Source organism: Sturnira hondurensis, unplaced genomic scaffold (assembly GCF_014824575.4).
Source record: "Sturnira hondurensis isolate 20B ecotype Veracruz unplaced genomic scaffold, ASM1482457v3 Scaffold0014384, whole genome shotgun sequence".
NCBI classification, from domain to species: Eukaryota; Metazoa; Chordata; class Mammalia; order Chiroptera; family Phyllostomidae; genus Sturnira; species Sturnira hondurensis.
In genome coordinates this window covers 40,140,764-40,153,883 of record NW_028087015.1, presented here as the reverse complement: position 1 = coordinate 40,153,883, position 13,120 = coordinate 40,140,764, and the positions used below count along the sequence as shown (strand labels likewise).

Sequence of the window (13,120 nt, the reverse complement as noted above, 5' to 3'; positions counted from 1 at the left end):
TCCCTTTTTGTACTTAAAACTTAGGTTGCTTATTTATTCTGCTGACCACGTGGTAGAGAGACAACACATACCCACCAGCTAATAACTCTGAGCTGTGGGTCCGTGTCCACCCCCAGCTGTTCACTGCTGTCTCCCCCAGGGTCCTTTGTTCATGCCCTGGGGCACTGCACGCAACCGCCACCACAGTAGCTGGTGGGTTCATTTCCCAGTGGTTTATTTAGGGAAAAAAAAAGGAATGACGGATAAAAGACCAGGTCAGTTTTGTTTATTTACAAAGAAACTGAAATGATTCTCTCTGCCCACCATGCACACACACAGATAATTCTTAGGAGAACCATCTGTGGGTCCCACCGCCCTCCCCCTCCCACCGCCTGTTTATTCCCCACCGCCAGGCTAGGGAGCAGTGACAGGCCCACGAGAAGAGAACGGTGAACTGTTTAACGATAGATACGTTACAGAACCACTAAGCCCCAGGACAATGACATCTCCTTCACAAGTTACATCGAGGCTTTAAGATAATGAATACAATCACCATGTCACCTGACAGACAAGCCATCAATGGTAAATGTTAGTGTTGTTGGCACCCAAGGCGATTAGTACAAATCCTCCCAAACATGACCCTCACATTTGTGAAATGAGATGACAACCATGAAGATTAAATCTGAAAATTGAGGACAATGGCCTATGGCAACGTGGCTTAGTACTCGCTCTCTAAATAATTAGTTGGTTCATCTTTGTAAGAGGAGATATTTTCTATTGCACTAAAATATACATAATATAACATTTACCTCTTTTACCATTTTAAGTGACATTACTTACTTGGTGATTGCTGTGCAACCATTACCGCAGTCCACCCTGAACTGAAATTCTGTGGCAAGTAAACAATTCTCCACTCCTGACTTCCCCAGCCCTGGACCCACTGTTCCATTCTCTGTCTCTACAAGTCTGACCAGTTCAGGTACCTTATGTAAGTGGAACCGTGGAACATCTGTCCTTTAATTGTGCTTCTTGTACTGTCTTACAGCATATATTAGAGCTTTATTGCTTTTTAAAGGCTGAGTAATATTCCATTGTGGTATATCTATAGAATATTGTGTTTGGCCATTTCTCTGGTGATGGGCACTTGGGTAGCTTGCACTTTTCGGCTACTTGTAATAATGATGCCATGCACATGGTGAACAAATATCTCTTTGTGTCTCTCCTTTAATGCGACTGAGTATATATCCAAAAGTGGAGTTGCTGGATCGTAAGGTAGTAATTCTATGCTTAATTTTTTGAGGACCCTCCACACTGTTTTCCACAACAGTTGCATCATTTTGCGTTTTTGCCAGCAGTGCACAGGGGCTCCAATTTCTCCACACCCTGGACAATGCTTACTGTTTTTGTTTGTTTGTTGTTCTTGTTTCTATAAGAGCCACCCTAATGAGTATAAAGTGTTATCTCATTGTGGTTTTGACTGACACTTCCTTCATGATTGGTGATGTTGAGCATCTTCTCAAGTGCTTATTAGTCTTTTGTGCATTTTCTTTGGTGAAATGTCTATTCAAGTCCTTTTCCAGTTTGTTAATCAGGTTGTTTTGTTTTGTTTTGCGGCAATAATAGTTCTTTATATCTAGAAGATATAAAGAACTATTAGATACTTCTAGATACTAATCTCTTATTGATAGATGATTTGCAAATATTTACCCCCACTCTAGGGAGTGTCTTTTCACACTACTGATAGACCTTTGGTGTCTAAAACAAATTTTTAACTATTGGTTCCATGTGCATTTTCCTTTATTTCACTTTTCATAGCCTTCACTTTGTCCTGTATTTTGCAATCATACTCCACCATTTCTGTGCACATCCTGATTACCAGTGCTTTGAATTGTGGATCTGATAGGTTGGGTATCTCTTCATCGCTTAGTCGTATTCTTTCTGGAACTTTGATCTGTTCTTTCATTTGGGCCAAATGTCTTTTTTCCTGGCATACCTGTTATGTAGTAAGGAGCAGAGCCTTAGATTTTCACCAGGGCGGGGCATCCCACGTCACTTCATTGTGATACTGTATGTGGGCGAGGGGTCCAAGAGGGAACGGTGCTGCTTGCTCCACTCTCAGCCAGCTTTCAGTCACTTCCTCGGCTACCCACAAGTGAACTGGGCCTATCCGGTGCTGATTCCCAGGTGGGTGGGTCTGTGTACATTCCAGGACCCTGTGGGTCTCTCCAATGAACTTTCCAGTAAGGCTGGGAGTTTTTCCCACTGCCTTAGCCCCCACAGGTGTTTTCAGTCAGAGGTTTGAGGCTTTCTTTTCCTGTGCTGGAGCCCTGGGTTATGTGGTCTGTCTCGCTCCCCAGTTGTTCCTCCCAGTGTATCTGCATGTGGATGTGGAGCTCCTGGCTCTGCCAGCCCCCACCCTGCCATGAGTCCTCTCTGCCCGGCTGCCCGTCTCCACCCCTCCTACTGGCCTCGATGAATGTTTCTTCTTTAACTCCCTGGCTGTCGGACCTCTATACAGTTCAATTTTCTGGCAGTTCTGGTTGTTTTTTTATTTTTAAATTTGTTGTCCTTCTGTTGGCTGTGCAAGGAGGCAAAGTGTGTCTGCCTACATCTCCATCTTGGCTGGAAGTCCTAAAAAGTTTTTCATGTTGAAGAAATCTAATTGATCTACGTTTTGGTCATTGCCTATGTTTTTGATGTCATATTCAAGAAATCATTGGGTCTGAGTTAATGTCCTAAGCTGTTCCACTATGTTTTCTTCGAAGAATCTTGCAGTTTTATTAATTCTTATGTTGAGTTTGGGACCCATTTAGAGTTATTTTTCTGTATGACATAAAGCCTTCAACTTCATTCTTTCACATGTGGATAGGCAGTTTTCCCAGGATCATTCATTGGTCAGTGATTTTTAAACCTTGTGTTAGTCCTACGAAAGCCAACCAGCCTGGAAGCAGCAATAGAGTAGAGGGTTAGGATGCCACTGAATCACAAATTGTGTTCCGATAAATTTGCTTTTATAGCTAGTATAAATATTCCAAAGTCCTTTTGACAGCATTAGTAAGTAATAGTATGAAGTTCCAAAAAGCACTGTAAAATTGAAATTTGAAATACTCCTATTCTTCCGACCAAAAGAAAACATTGTCATTAGGTTACACTCAGGCACGGCTAATCTGTATTAGGACACAATAACTTTGTATTTAGGTAAACTTCCTACCTGACATATTCAAATCTGAGCAATAGAGTATAAAAAGGACTAAGTTTGACCAACTTTTCAAATAGAAAGAACAGGGTCCTTCTGAGGTGTAAAAAAAGACAAAAGAAACTGAAGCAAAAAGTAAAATCTGGAAATGTTTTCAAATTTACTATTTTAAACAAACCTCAAATTATATTCTAAAAGTACAAAAAAGATGTGTGTCCTCGCCAATATTCATCCTGGGCTGAAACAAATATTCCTGTTTTAAAATTCACCAGTCAACAGCTAAGGAACATTAGTATATTCAATCCTGAGATTAATCAACAGCGGGAAAGGGGAAGAACTTTGGGAACAATGGCGTCATCTGCTTGTCCCTTTGTCATCTTCTCTGGGTCTATAAAATCCCCGGGCATGTCTCTGGTTTTCCAAACTTTCTGGCCTAATCTTTCTGTTGGAAAGCAAACTGGGAATGAATGAATAAATGAACAGATGGATGGATGGATGGATGGATGGATGAACAAAAACAGATCCATTTTTTCATATAGGGCCTTTGCTTTCTTTCATTCATTAAAATTCAAATTACCCCTAACAAATCATTAAGCACAATGACCAACCCAAAGAGAGCTGTATTTTGATAATGTCAATTAAATCTTTGTCTTAGAAATCCAGAGGACTAAAAGAATTACAACTTGGATTCTGCTTTGGGGAAGAACACACAAGGAATGTAGAGGTGAAAAGCCTTGAGAAGAGAAGAAGAAAGCCAGGAGAGGAAAATGCGAGACTACGGGACTTCACTGAACGTTCTGAGTCCCCGAAAACCCAAGAAGAGGGTCAGATACAAAATAGCAGAAGAAAGTAATAAGTAAATTAACATGTAACAGAATTCTAGAAGCTTTGTTCTTTATTCTCTTTGCTCTCAAAAGACTTCTTAAGTAAACTTTAGGGTTTTTTTCCAGTTTCTTACTTCAACAGTTCTTTTAGAGTTTAGTAAACATTTTGCCTGGGGTTGGGTTTAAATTGTAAGGACATCTCTTCCCTGCTTTTGTTGAGCTTAAATGGAATTTCCTCCTCCTATTGAATACAGGGGAAACTCTCCTATTGGAGGATGAGTTCACTGAAGTGGATCAATAAGTTATTTCTGCAGGAGCACTGATGTTCTAAAAGGCATATGACCTCCTTTTATTAAAAGTAGATAGTACAAAAGTGAGAAAAATACCCACTGTGTTTTTCAAAACAAAAAGTGAAAGAGAAATAAGCCAAATCAAGGAACTGCCTGTTTCCCCCTGCACGACCTTTTAAGCACGCCTGGTCACATCCTTTCTCGCTGCCACACTCTGTTTGGCTGTTCCATATCTATCCAAGCAGAAAGACTAGAATTTCCTTGAATTTCTATGAATCTATTTTGTGAGTCTGAGTTGTTGTTTTTTGCTGGCAGAATTCAAAAGCATGTTTATAAAAAGAGTCAAGCATACAAAATAGTGACGTTTTAGCTGACTGGACTCCTACTCTGGAAACTAGAGGGGTCCCTTCACATTTCTGTGCTGTCGTTTCATCGTCAAAGAGCACAATGGAGCGACCCCGTCCTGGCGTCTGACTTGATCTCAGCCACAAGTTCTCCCCCAGCTTCCCATAAGTGATAGGTTTCAGGGGTGGCTGTACATGCAGAATTACTGTGCAAAGAGATCAGATTCTGAAAGGAAATCATGAGCAAAAAAAATAGCTGCTCTTGGACCTTAGGTTCACAGAGGAAAGCATAAAAATTAGCTCACGCTGAACAAGTTTCAGATCTAGTTAGGGAGCCAAACTCAGCGCAGCTGATTCAGCGGGAGAACTGTAAAAGGTAAGTGGAGCAAAGAGCTTCACTTCGTGATACAGTCTGCCAGAGTTCAGAGAAACGAGGAGATGAGTGAGCAGGAAGCAGGGAAGGCTTGCTGGAAGAGGTGAGACTCAACCTCCCCGTGCTCTGTTCTCCCCAGGGTTTTATCTGGGCGTGTTGGTATTGGGCCCCTCGAGTAGATGATCTTGTGTTTCTGCCCTAAAATGTTAGCCATTCAGGTGGTAAAGCAGAAATTGTATAAAAGAGTATTTCTAACCTTCCACTGTGTGCTTTTTAAAGGCTGTGAGATACAACCTCGACAATACTGTTAAATAATGATCAGTAGATAGTGTTACCTACGTTTTCATTAAGGCTATCTTCCTCTATTTTCCTGTCAACTGACTATTTTTTTAAGGATTTTTTTTTTTTTTTAATTTAAATGAAGCTGGTTTCTGCCAGCCCGGCACTGTCTCTGGGACAGAGTCTCCACCTAGCTGTCACCTTCAGGGAACAGCAAGGGGACGGACTGACCTTACCAGTGCCTGAATGAAAACAGTTTTCTAGAATGCAGATTTATGATGAGCGAACACATGCCCAAGTGCGTGGAGAGTTCTAACCCCCGTCGCCTTCTCTGACCTACTTCTTCCTTCCAGAGCAGAAACAGTGGCGGCAGCCAAACCGGAATAATAGAACTTTACCTTCTTCAGAGGGTGTCAGTACATTGCCATCCTTATTTCATTTCCTGTTTCAAGGACTTACTTCGTTGACTTGACAGAAAATGCACTCGTGTAGGTACTATGAGGGATTTGAAGGGATTCTTTGGAGGAAAGTGATTATGTTCCAAAAACTAAAAATATAAACTTATGGGTGGATATTGAGCTATGGTGGGAGCTTCAGACTTTACCTGTTTTTCTCTTAGCCAAAATACTTCTCTTAAGTGTATGCTTTTGAGAGACTGCGGAATTCATGTCAATTATCACTGAAAATTGTCATAATCTGCATTTAGAGATAAGCGGGGACTAAAATGGAATCGAAGTGAAGGAACTGAAATTCGAAATTCTCTTCATCAGTTTGTCCCATCGGCTACATTGTTCATGGAAATTGCTAGATATCTGTTTATCGTGCAGTTTTTGTCCAGCTTACTGGTACAGAGAGAAAGTCATAGAATGCCCAAGAATGAGTAATTATCATGTAGTGCATGGTGATGATATGTTGAAAAACTTAGTAGTAAACAGTATCAGAGTGTAGAATTATTTCTACCCACAAGGTGTACCTAGTGACCTGTTTACCATCTTGCTTGGTGAATTACCTGGGTGCCCCTCCTTCCAAAGTCCTGCACCATGAAATCAGCTTGGGAACTTTAAAAAAATACTAATGCCTTGATCTCCTAACTAGGGATTTTTGTTGTAATAGCCTGGGGTAAAAGCCTGGGAACTGGGCTTTAAAAATACTTCCAGGTGACTTTAATGGCAGGTGGAGACCCACTGCTTTCGCCTCTAAGGTGTCCCATCACTGTGATAATCCCTGGTCCAGCAGATAGTGAAATGAGAGGCTTTGGGGTTAAGCTAAAGCACATCTCTATTGCCATCGTCTTCTTCCCGCGGTGGTCTTTGTCTAATGGCATGCCTGGGTCCCACGCCTGTGTTATCTTTCTCTTTCATTCTTTCATTGCACGTTTATTATGTGGCCGAGACTGTGCAAATTCAGAGTGCTAACCACCCTCCCAGCTCCTGACGGCTCCTAAAGCCTCACCTCTCCTTAAAACGCCTATGTTTTAAGCAGTGTCAGGCCCCTTTCCACTCCTGACATCCACCCCTGCCCTGCCATCCTGCCTCGCCCTGGGTGTGATTCTACCCATATTTCCTGCCACACCTTGACTTTGAAAAACATTTTCATTTTAAGGAATAAATGAGGAACATTTTTGAATAAAGGATTTTGTATTGCCATGGTATAATAAGTACTAGCTCAGCGTCAAATGGAGGACTTGGTGCCCCTGCACCAGGTAAATGTGGTAGTATATACAAGAATTTCTAGAAATTTTTTGCAACCCCAGATGAAGGACTCAGTTGGCTTTCCTTTGCAATGGAACCAAAGATGATCCTCTGTCTTTGATATTACTTTAGGAACAGGCTACATGTTCAAAATAAAAGAAATAAATCTACATGCCAGAATATGTTTGGGTAGGTACTGCAGTTGATTGGTGGTTAATCTAACTACCTGGCAACAAATACCATGCTCTTAACTGAAGATATCCAGTTCACCAGTGTGAGCCATTGAGGCACTTGATGCTAACAAACATTACTGAAAAATGAATTAAAAGTACACTTAAATGTTAATCGAGAATGGTTTAAATATATTTGGAAGTGGTGATTAAAATGATTGTGATCCTCTTTGATCTTTTAAAATTATGGTTATGTTTTTAACAAGTACCATATACTCCAAACAGAAAAGTCAAAGAGTCACCCAAGTACAATAAAGAATTATATATAATAATCCCTCCACCCAAACAAGCCACTCTTAACATTTTAGAGTGGGTCCTTCATTCGCAGATGATAGAGAGACAGATCCACATACACAGACTTTATATAAACCAGCTTAACAACACACACAGACTTTAACACCCATGCACTTTTTAAAAAAAAAAATTTGTGTCAATTTTCTGACTTCAAAATTTTACCTACAGCTCTTCTCCTGTTATTAAAGTATAAAAACCAGATAATCCTGGCCAGCTATACAAATGCTCCGCGAGCTAAGATAACATGCAAATCAACCCTCCATATCAAAGCGTGAAAACTGGACAGACCACACAGTTCAAAAAAGGAAGTGCTCTCTACCAAGCTAACTTGCACATTCACTGCCCCAGCTACAGCATCTTCGGGGTCGCCGTGGGCTGAGCACGTCGACTCTTTTCAGTAAAAATGGTGAGTGACGGATTTCCCGGCTCTCCCTGGTCTCCGGGCAGTCAGCTCAGCTCAGCTCAGCTCAGCTCATCTGCGCAGCGCAGCGCAGACGGGGGCAGGGGTGCGCCGAGGCCAGACCTCCTTCGGGTTCTCCCGTGTTGTTCCATTTGCTAGTAAAGCTGCTGAGTCTTCATTATACCAATCGAGAGACTGTGGCTTTGGGAGTTCCCTTTTCTGATTCTAACCTTCAGGGCAGAGGAAGAACTATGCTGTAGAGAGAGAAAGGTTGTTTGGGATCTTCACCTGTTAAGAGAGCTGGGGGCCAGAAGGAGCAACGTCGTTGGGTTTCCTATGATGAGTATGTTGGGTCCCAGAAGAAAGTCCAGCGAGCTGTGTTGGGCCGTATTGCTGGTGGTGAGGGCCACTTTGACAACACAGTGCATTTTACAAAACGAGGTCTTTTGCTTTTAAAAAATGTGTTTTCATGCTTTTAATTGAGAAGCAAACAAAGTGCAAATAGTCCAAACCTCAGGGGCTGCTTGCGTTCCCGAAGTTAATGGAAAATCATTCTTCAGGGCACACTTAAAATCATGGCTGCGTCCACAGTGGTACCACGAAAACGAGTTTAACCTATAATGTAGCTGAACTACAACATTATGCTGTGCTACAAAGTTTCCTATTATGTCTCTGTCAAAATTGGCTGTGTTCTTATACATGTGGCGTCCTTACACCCCCACTTTCTACCCCACAGCCCCAGACACTGGAGATGGGTTGTGGCTTCTCTCACGGGGAAGAGGCTGCTCCTACCAGCTCCTAGTAGGAAGATGGGGATTGAGACAATGGCTCTCGGGTCCTAGGGGGGCGGGGGAAGCAGTGCGGTGCTGGGACACACTACAGGCATTAAAACAGAGAGGGCAAAGGGTTCAGAGGAAGCAGGTCTGGCAGCGCTGTGCCAGCAGGGGCAAGTGTAGAAGTGAGAGAGTGTAGTCTCACCAAAGGGAAGGGGAGAAGGAGAGCTGGGGTCCGGGTTGCAGTCTTGGGGAAAGGAATGTGCAGCCCTAAAGACAAGAGCAGTGCAGGCCCCTCCCTCCCGCCACACCTGGAAGAGGAGGGCAATCACCTATAAAGGTGGGGCTGATAAGTCCCTTCAGTGTTTCCAAACTGGATCTTTAGGTCCCAGATTCTTAGAAAACAGCTGGACCTTAATTACTGTGGAAACCTGTGGGAATGACACACAAAAGTACATGGGATTTTGTGAGGACAAGCCCAGTGGCTACTCAGATGGATGGGCATTAGCCATGTAGCAGCAAGGAGTGTCGGGTACCAGGCCCAGCCTCCGCTAATGCCCTGAACGACCTCAATCCAGTCTTCCCAGCTCTTTCTCAAACTGCTCAGATAAGTACAGTCAGGTGTTCCCCCATGTTCCGTATAGTATGATTCCATGTTTTAGACGCGAAAGGCCAAGGGCACCAGGATTCTGCCTCTCTGACATCTGCTCCTTTGGGGACTGACTTGCTCTGCTGCTTTAGATCAGCTCACTCCGCAGTCCGGGAATGGGAACAGCAGAAAGTCACACCTGTTCACAAAATCAGCATTTTAGGTACATTCCAATTTGCAGAATTTTTTTGAAGGAAAAAAAAGGTTGGGTAGGAGAAGATATCCAGTAATGCACAATGTTTTGTATGTTCATGCTTAATGAGGAAAAAAAAAGTCTTTTATACATAAATCTTCGAAGGTTTTAAGAAAGAAGTAAAATATGTGTTTGGGGTTTTTGTTAGTTTATTTTGCTCCTTTCATTCACCTTTCAGTTCACATGTGAGTTACTGACTAAAGAAATGTGCTATTACTCATTCATTCACCAAGGTTTCTGGCACCCCTACCCCATGCTGGGGCTTGGCTAGACGAGAACACAGGGTTAACCACACAGGTGAGGTCCCAGCTTCCTGGGGCTTACACTTCCTGCAGTGGGTCTCAAATGTCAGTGAGTACCTAAGTCACCTGCACAGTCCGGGACACAGCCTGATCATTCATAATGCTAATAAATTTCCCAAGGATACCAACACTGCAGGTACTTGGAGACCACTGTTTACTGGAAATGGATAGACCAAAAGCTAATGAAAGTAAATGACCTCAGAGGAAGTGACTAAGGAGCTGAGATAGAGATATAGAAGAGATGTCCTCTGGGGAAAGGGTCTGGTCTCTGGTGAGGTGACATGCAGACTAACGCAGTGGCTGTCAACTCTGCCTGCACATTCACAGCACTTCACCAGCTTATGAGTCACAACCATTGTCAAGGCCAGTTACACGGAAACCTGGCCATGGTAGGGGTGGGGGTGCAATGAGGGTTGAGAGTTGCTGTATCAGTGTGAGAATGAGCTGGGCCTGGGGGAGGTGGTGGCAAAGACCATGTCCAGCAGAGGAAATGGCAGGTGGGGAAGAAGGGGGGCAGAGAAGAGAGTGGACCTGCAGGGAGACCAGGACTAGAGGATGAGCAAGAGGACAGTGGCAAGAGGTGCTTTCAGAAATGAGGCAGCGGCCATTCAATGGATTAGTCACGAATACCACAAGGAATTCGACCTTATTTGGTTCACCTGGCAGTCCCCAGGGGCTCCTAAGCAAAGGAGTGTGTGCCACTCCCACCTATCTACTTCTTGACAGCAGGGCTACCTCTGAAGTGACATGCATCCTCACCAGACAGCTGGCTTGTGGCTTGGGACTTACATATTGACTTTTCCTCCCTCATCCTTCATACTGTGGCCCCAAACCTGAGCGCAGCCATGTTACAGAATAAATGTAGGGTTTCTGAGGACAATGGTTTTGGGCACCTGCAAATAACTTGAGGGGCTGTGATGGAAACCCAGTGGCATGCTGGTGGCCCCAGGGAAATCAGAATATGTAAAATCTGATCTAGAAGGATCCCTCTGAGAGCTGGGTTCCAACCCACTTCTTCCCAGTAGAGCTGTGATTCCTGTCCTCATCTTGTAACCTGGAGGGGGTCACAGTCCTAAATTGTATGTTAATAACCCCAAATAGAAATCCAGTCACCTCCACCTGGCTCACCCCCCACCCCCATTCCCTGGCCTCTTCTTATCCTGCCCTACAGCAAAAGTGGCCATTCCCCCAGCTTTTGTAGCAAGAACTTGCCCAGTGTGTTAAAATTTTCTTCTGTTCTATGACAAGTGGGTTTTAAGCCAAGGATGAGAGGTTGAATCCCAGGAGACCCCTTTCCTGTACATGTCGATGCACGCAGGAGGAAATGAGGTCCGTGTCTCAGAGCAGAATGCGGTGCCCAGCAAGTGTGCAGCACCATTGTTCTTGAAGGGGCTGGGTGTGGGGCCCCAGCTCTGCGTTTGGCAATGTCAATACCACTTCCCTAATACTTCGAAGTGCCTTCTGTCCACCCTGTCTTTCTTCTCCTGTCCTTCTCCTTTTAAAATATTATGGTATAATAAATACAGTAAAAATTATGGTTACCTTATAGAACAAATAGCACGCTCACATTTTCACCACCCAAATCTCACGCATATTACCATTTTGTCACAATACTGCCATTTGCCATCTTTTCCAAACATAACAAAGGACAGAGCTGAAGCCTCTTTCTGCCCTTCGCAGGCCCCGTTCCTCCGACAGCACAGGACCACCGGCGCTGGATGTGGCATCTCACTTTCCCAGCCACACTTTTACATTTTTATTTCATACGTGTATATCTATAAAATGACAGGCAGTGTTGCTTTTACCCGGTTTTATTTTTATGATTTCTGCATTTGTTGTTTTTCACTCTACATTGGTATGTTTTCAAGCTATTTCCATCTGGACACATGCTGCTCTTGTTCAGTTTCTTGAATTGCTGCATAATTATATTGCAATGTATTCACCTATTTGCCAACATTTAACTTGTTGTTGTCATTTTCAATTTCAAACAGAACTAGAAGGAGTATTTTTACATAGGGAGTATAGGCACACACTCAAGTTCATTGAATGTTAGCAAATTGTTCTCCAAAGTCAATGTAACAATTCACCTCCCACCAGCATCGTATGACAGTTACCGCTTCTCTACAACATCCCTGAACTTGGCATTGTCAGGTGTATTGATATAGTTTTGAAAATTCATTATATGCAAAACTCTACTTCATTGTTGTTTTAAGTTTCCTGATTACTGCTGAGACAAAAGGTCTCCATGAGTTTATTGACCATTCAGGTGGCCCCTTCTGTATGTCCTTCCCATGCGTTTTATTTACTCTTTTCTTATGGACTACTTTTTCATGTGGATTTGTAGGCAATCCTTACATAATAGTTCTCAGCATTAATCCTGTGTAAGTTATATGTGTTGTGAACTTCATGTCCCCAATTTCTGTTTTCTTTTTCACTTTACTATTGCCATCTCTTCTTATAAAGGAGTTTTTTATCGTAATGCTGTCAAATTTTAAAATGTGCCTTTTATTATTTCTGGTTTTGATGGCCTTTAAAGGAAGTTACTTTTGCTACCCTGAAAATTAAAGATATTTTCCTAATCTTCCCTTGAAATGGTTTAAAGATTTGGTTTCCATATTTAGGTCTTTAATTATTCAAGTTTTATTTATGGTTGTGTTGTTAATGTGTTCTTGACTGGATAATCAGCTTAGCGTCACTTAGTTCAGCCTGCTCTCCACCCGACTGCTTTCCGATGACTCCGCCATCACAGATCCATTTCCCACATCTGGTGGCTCTGCTTCTAGGGCTCCCACCTGTCATGCTGGTAAGGGTATTCATAAAATTCCCATGCCTATCATTGTTTCTTCCATCTGATTCTACGGGCCTGGATTCATGTACCTTCATACCCAGGTACATATGCTCTTACCCATTGTCCAACAATTTCTACAGTTCTTTAGTGTTTATTATTGTTCTCCCAAACACGACAGGGACTTCAATCCAACGTGATTACCCATTGAACACAATTCTCCAACCCCATTTCTAGTTCTTAAAGCCTCCACTTGTGCCTGGGACTGATGTGGCTCAGCTGGTTGAGAATCATCCACAGAATGAAACCTGGCCGGTTTGATTCCCGGTCAGGGCACGTGCCCGGGTTGTAAGTTCAGTCCCTGGTGAGGGGTCATATAAGAGGCAGCGAACTGATGTTTCTTTCTCACGTTAATGTTTCTCTGCCCTCTTTCTTCCCATTTCTCTCTAAAAATAAGTAAATAATTTTATAAATAAAGAAATAAAACTTCCAGTTGGAAGAGATGTATACTACTTTCA

General features: G+C 42.9%; 1 protein-coding gene across 2 annotated transcripts in view; it reads left to right on the top strand.

Annotated features, from left to right (window-relative positions):
- Window positions 1-7,811: 7,811 nt before the first annotated feature.
- FYB1 (FYN binding protein 1) overlaps window positions 7,812-13,120 on the top strand; it is a 152,767-nt gene continuing 147,458 nt past the window's right edge. For both annotated transcript variants that reach the window (XM_037063218.1, XM_037063217.1), the window contains exon 1: window positions 7,812-7,906. In XM_037063218.1, coding sequence (XP_036919113.1) covers window positions 7,904-7,906 — 3 coding nt within the window. In that variant the 5' untranslated portion in view covers window positions 7,812-7,903. The remainder of the gene's footprint in view (window positions 7,907-13,120) is intronic.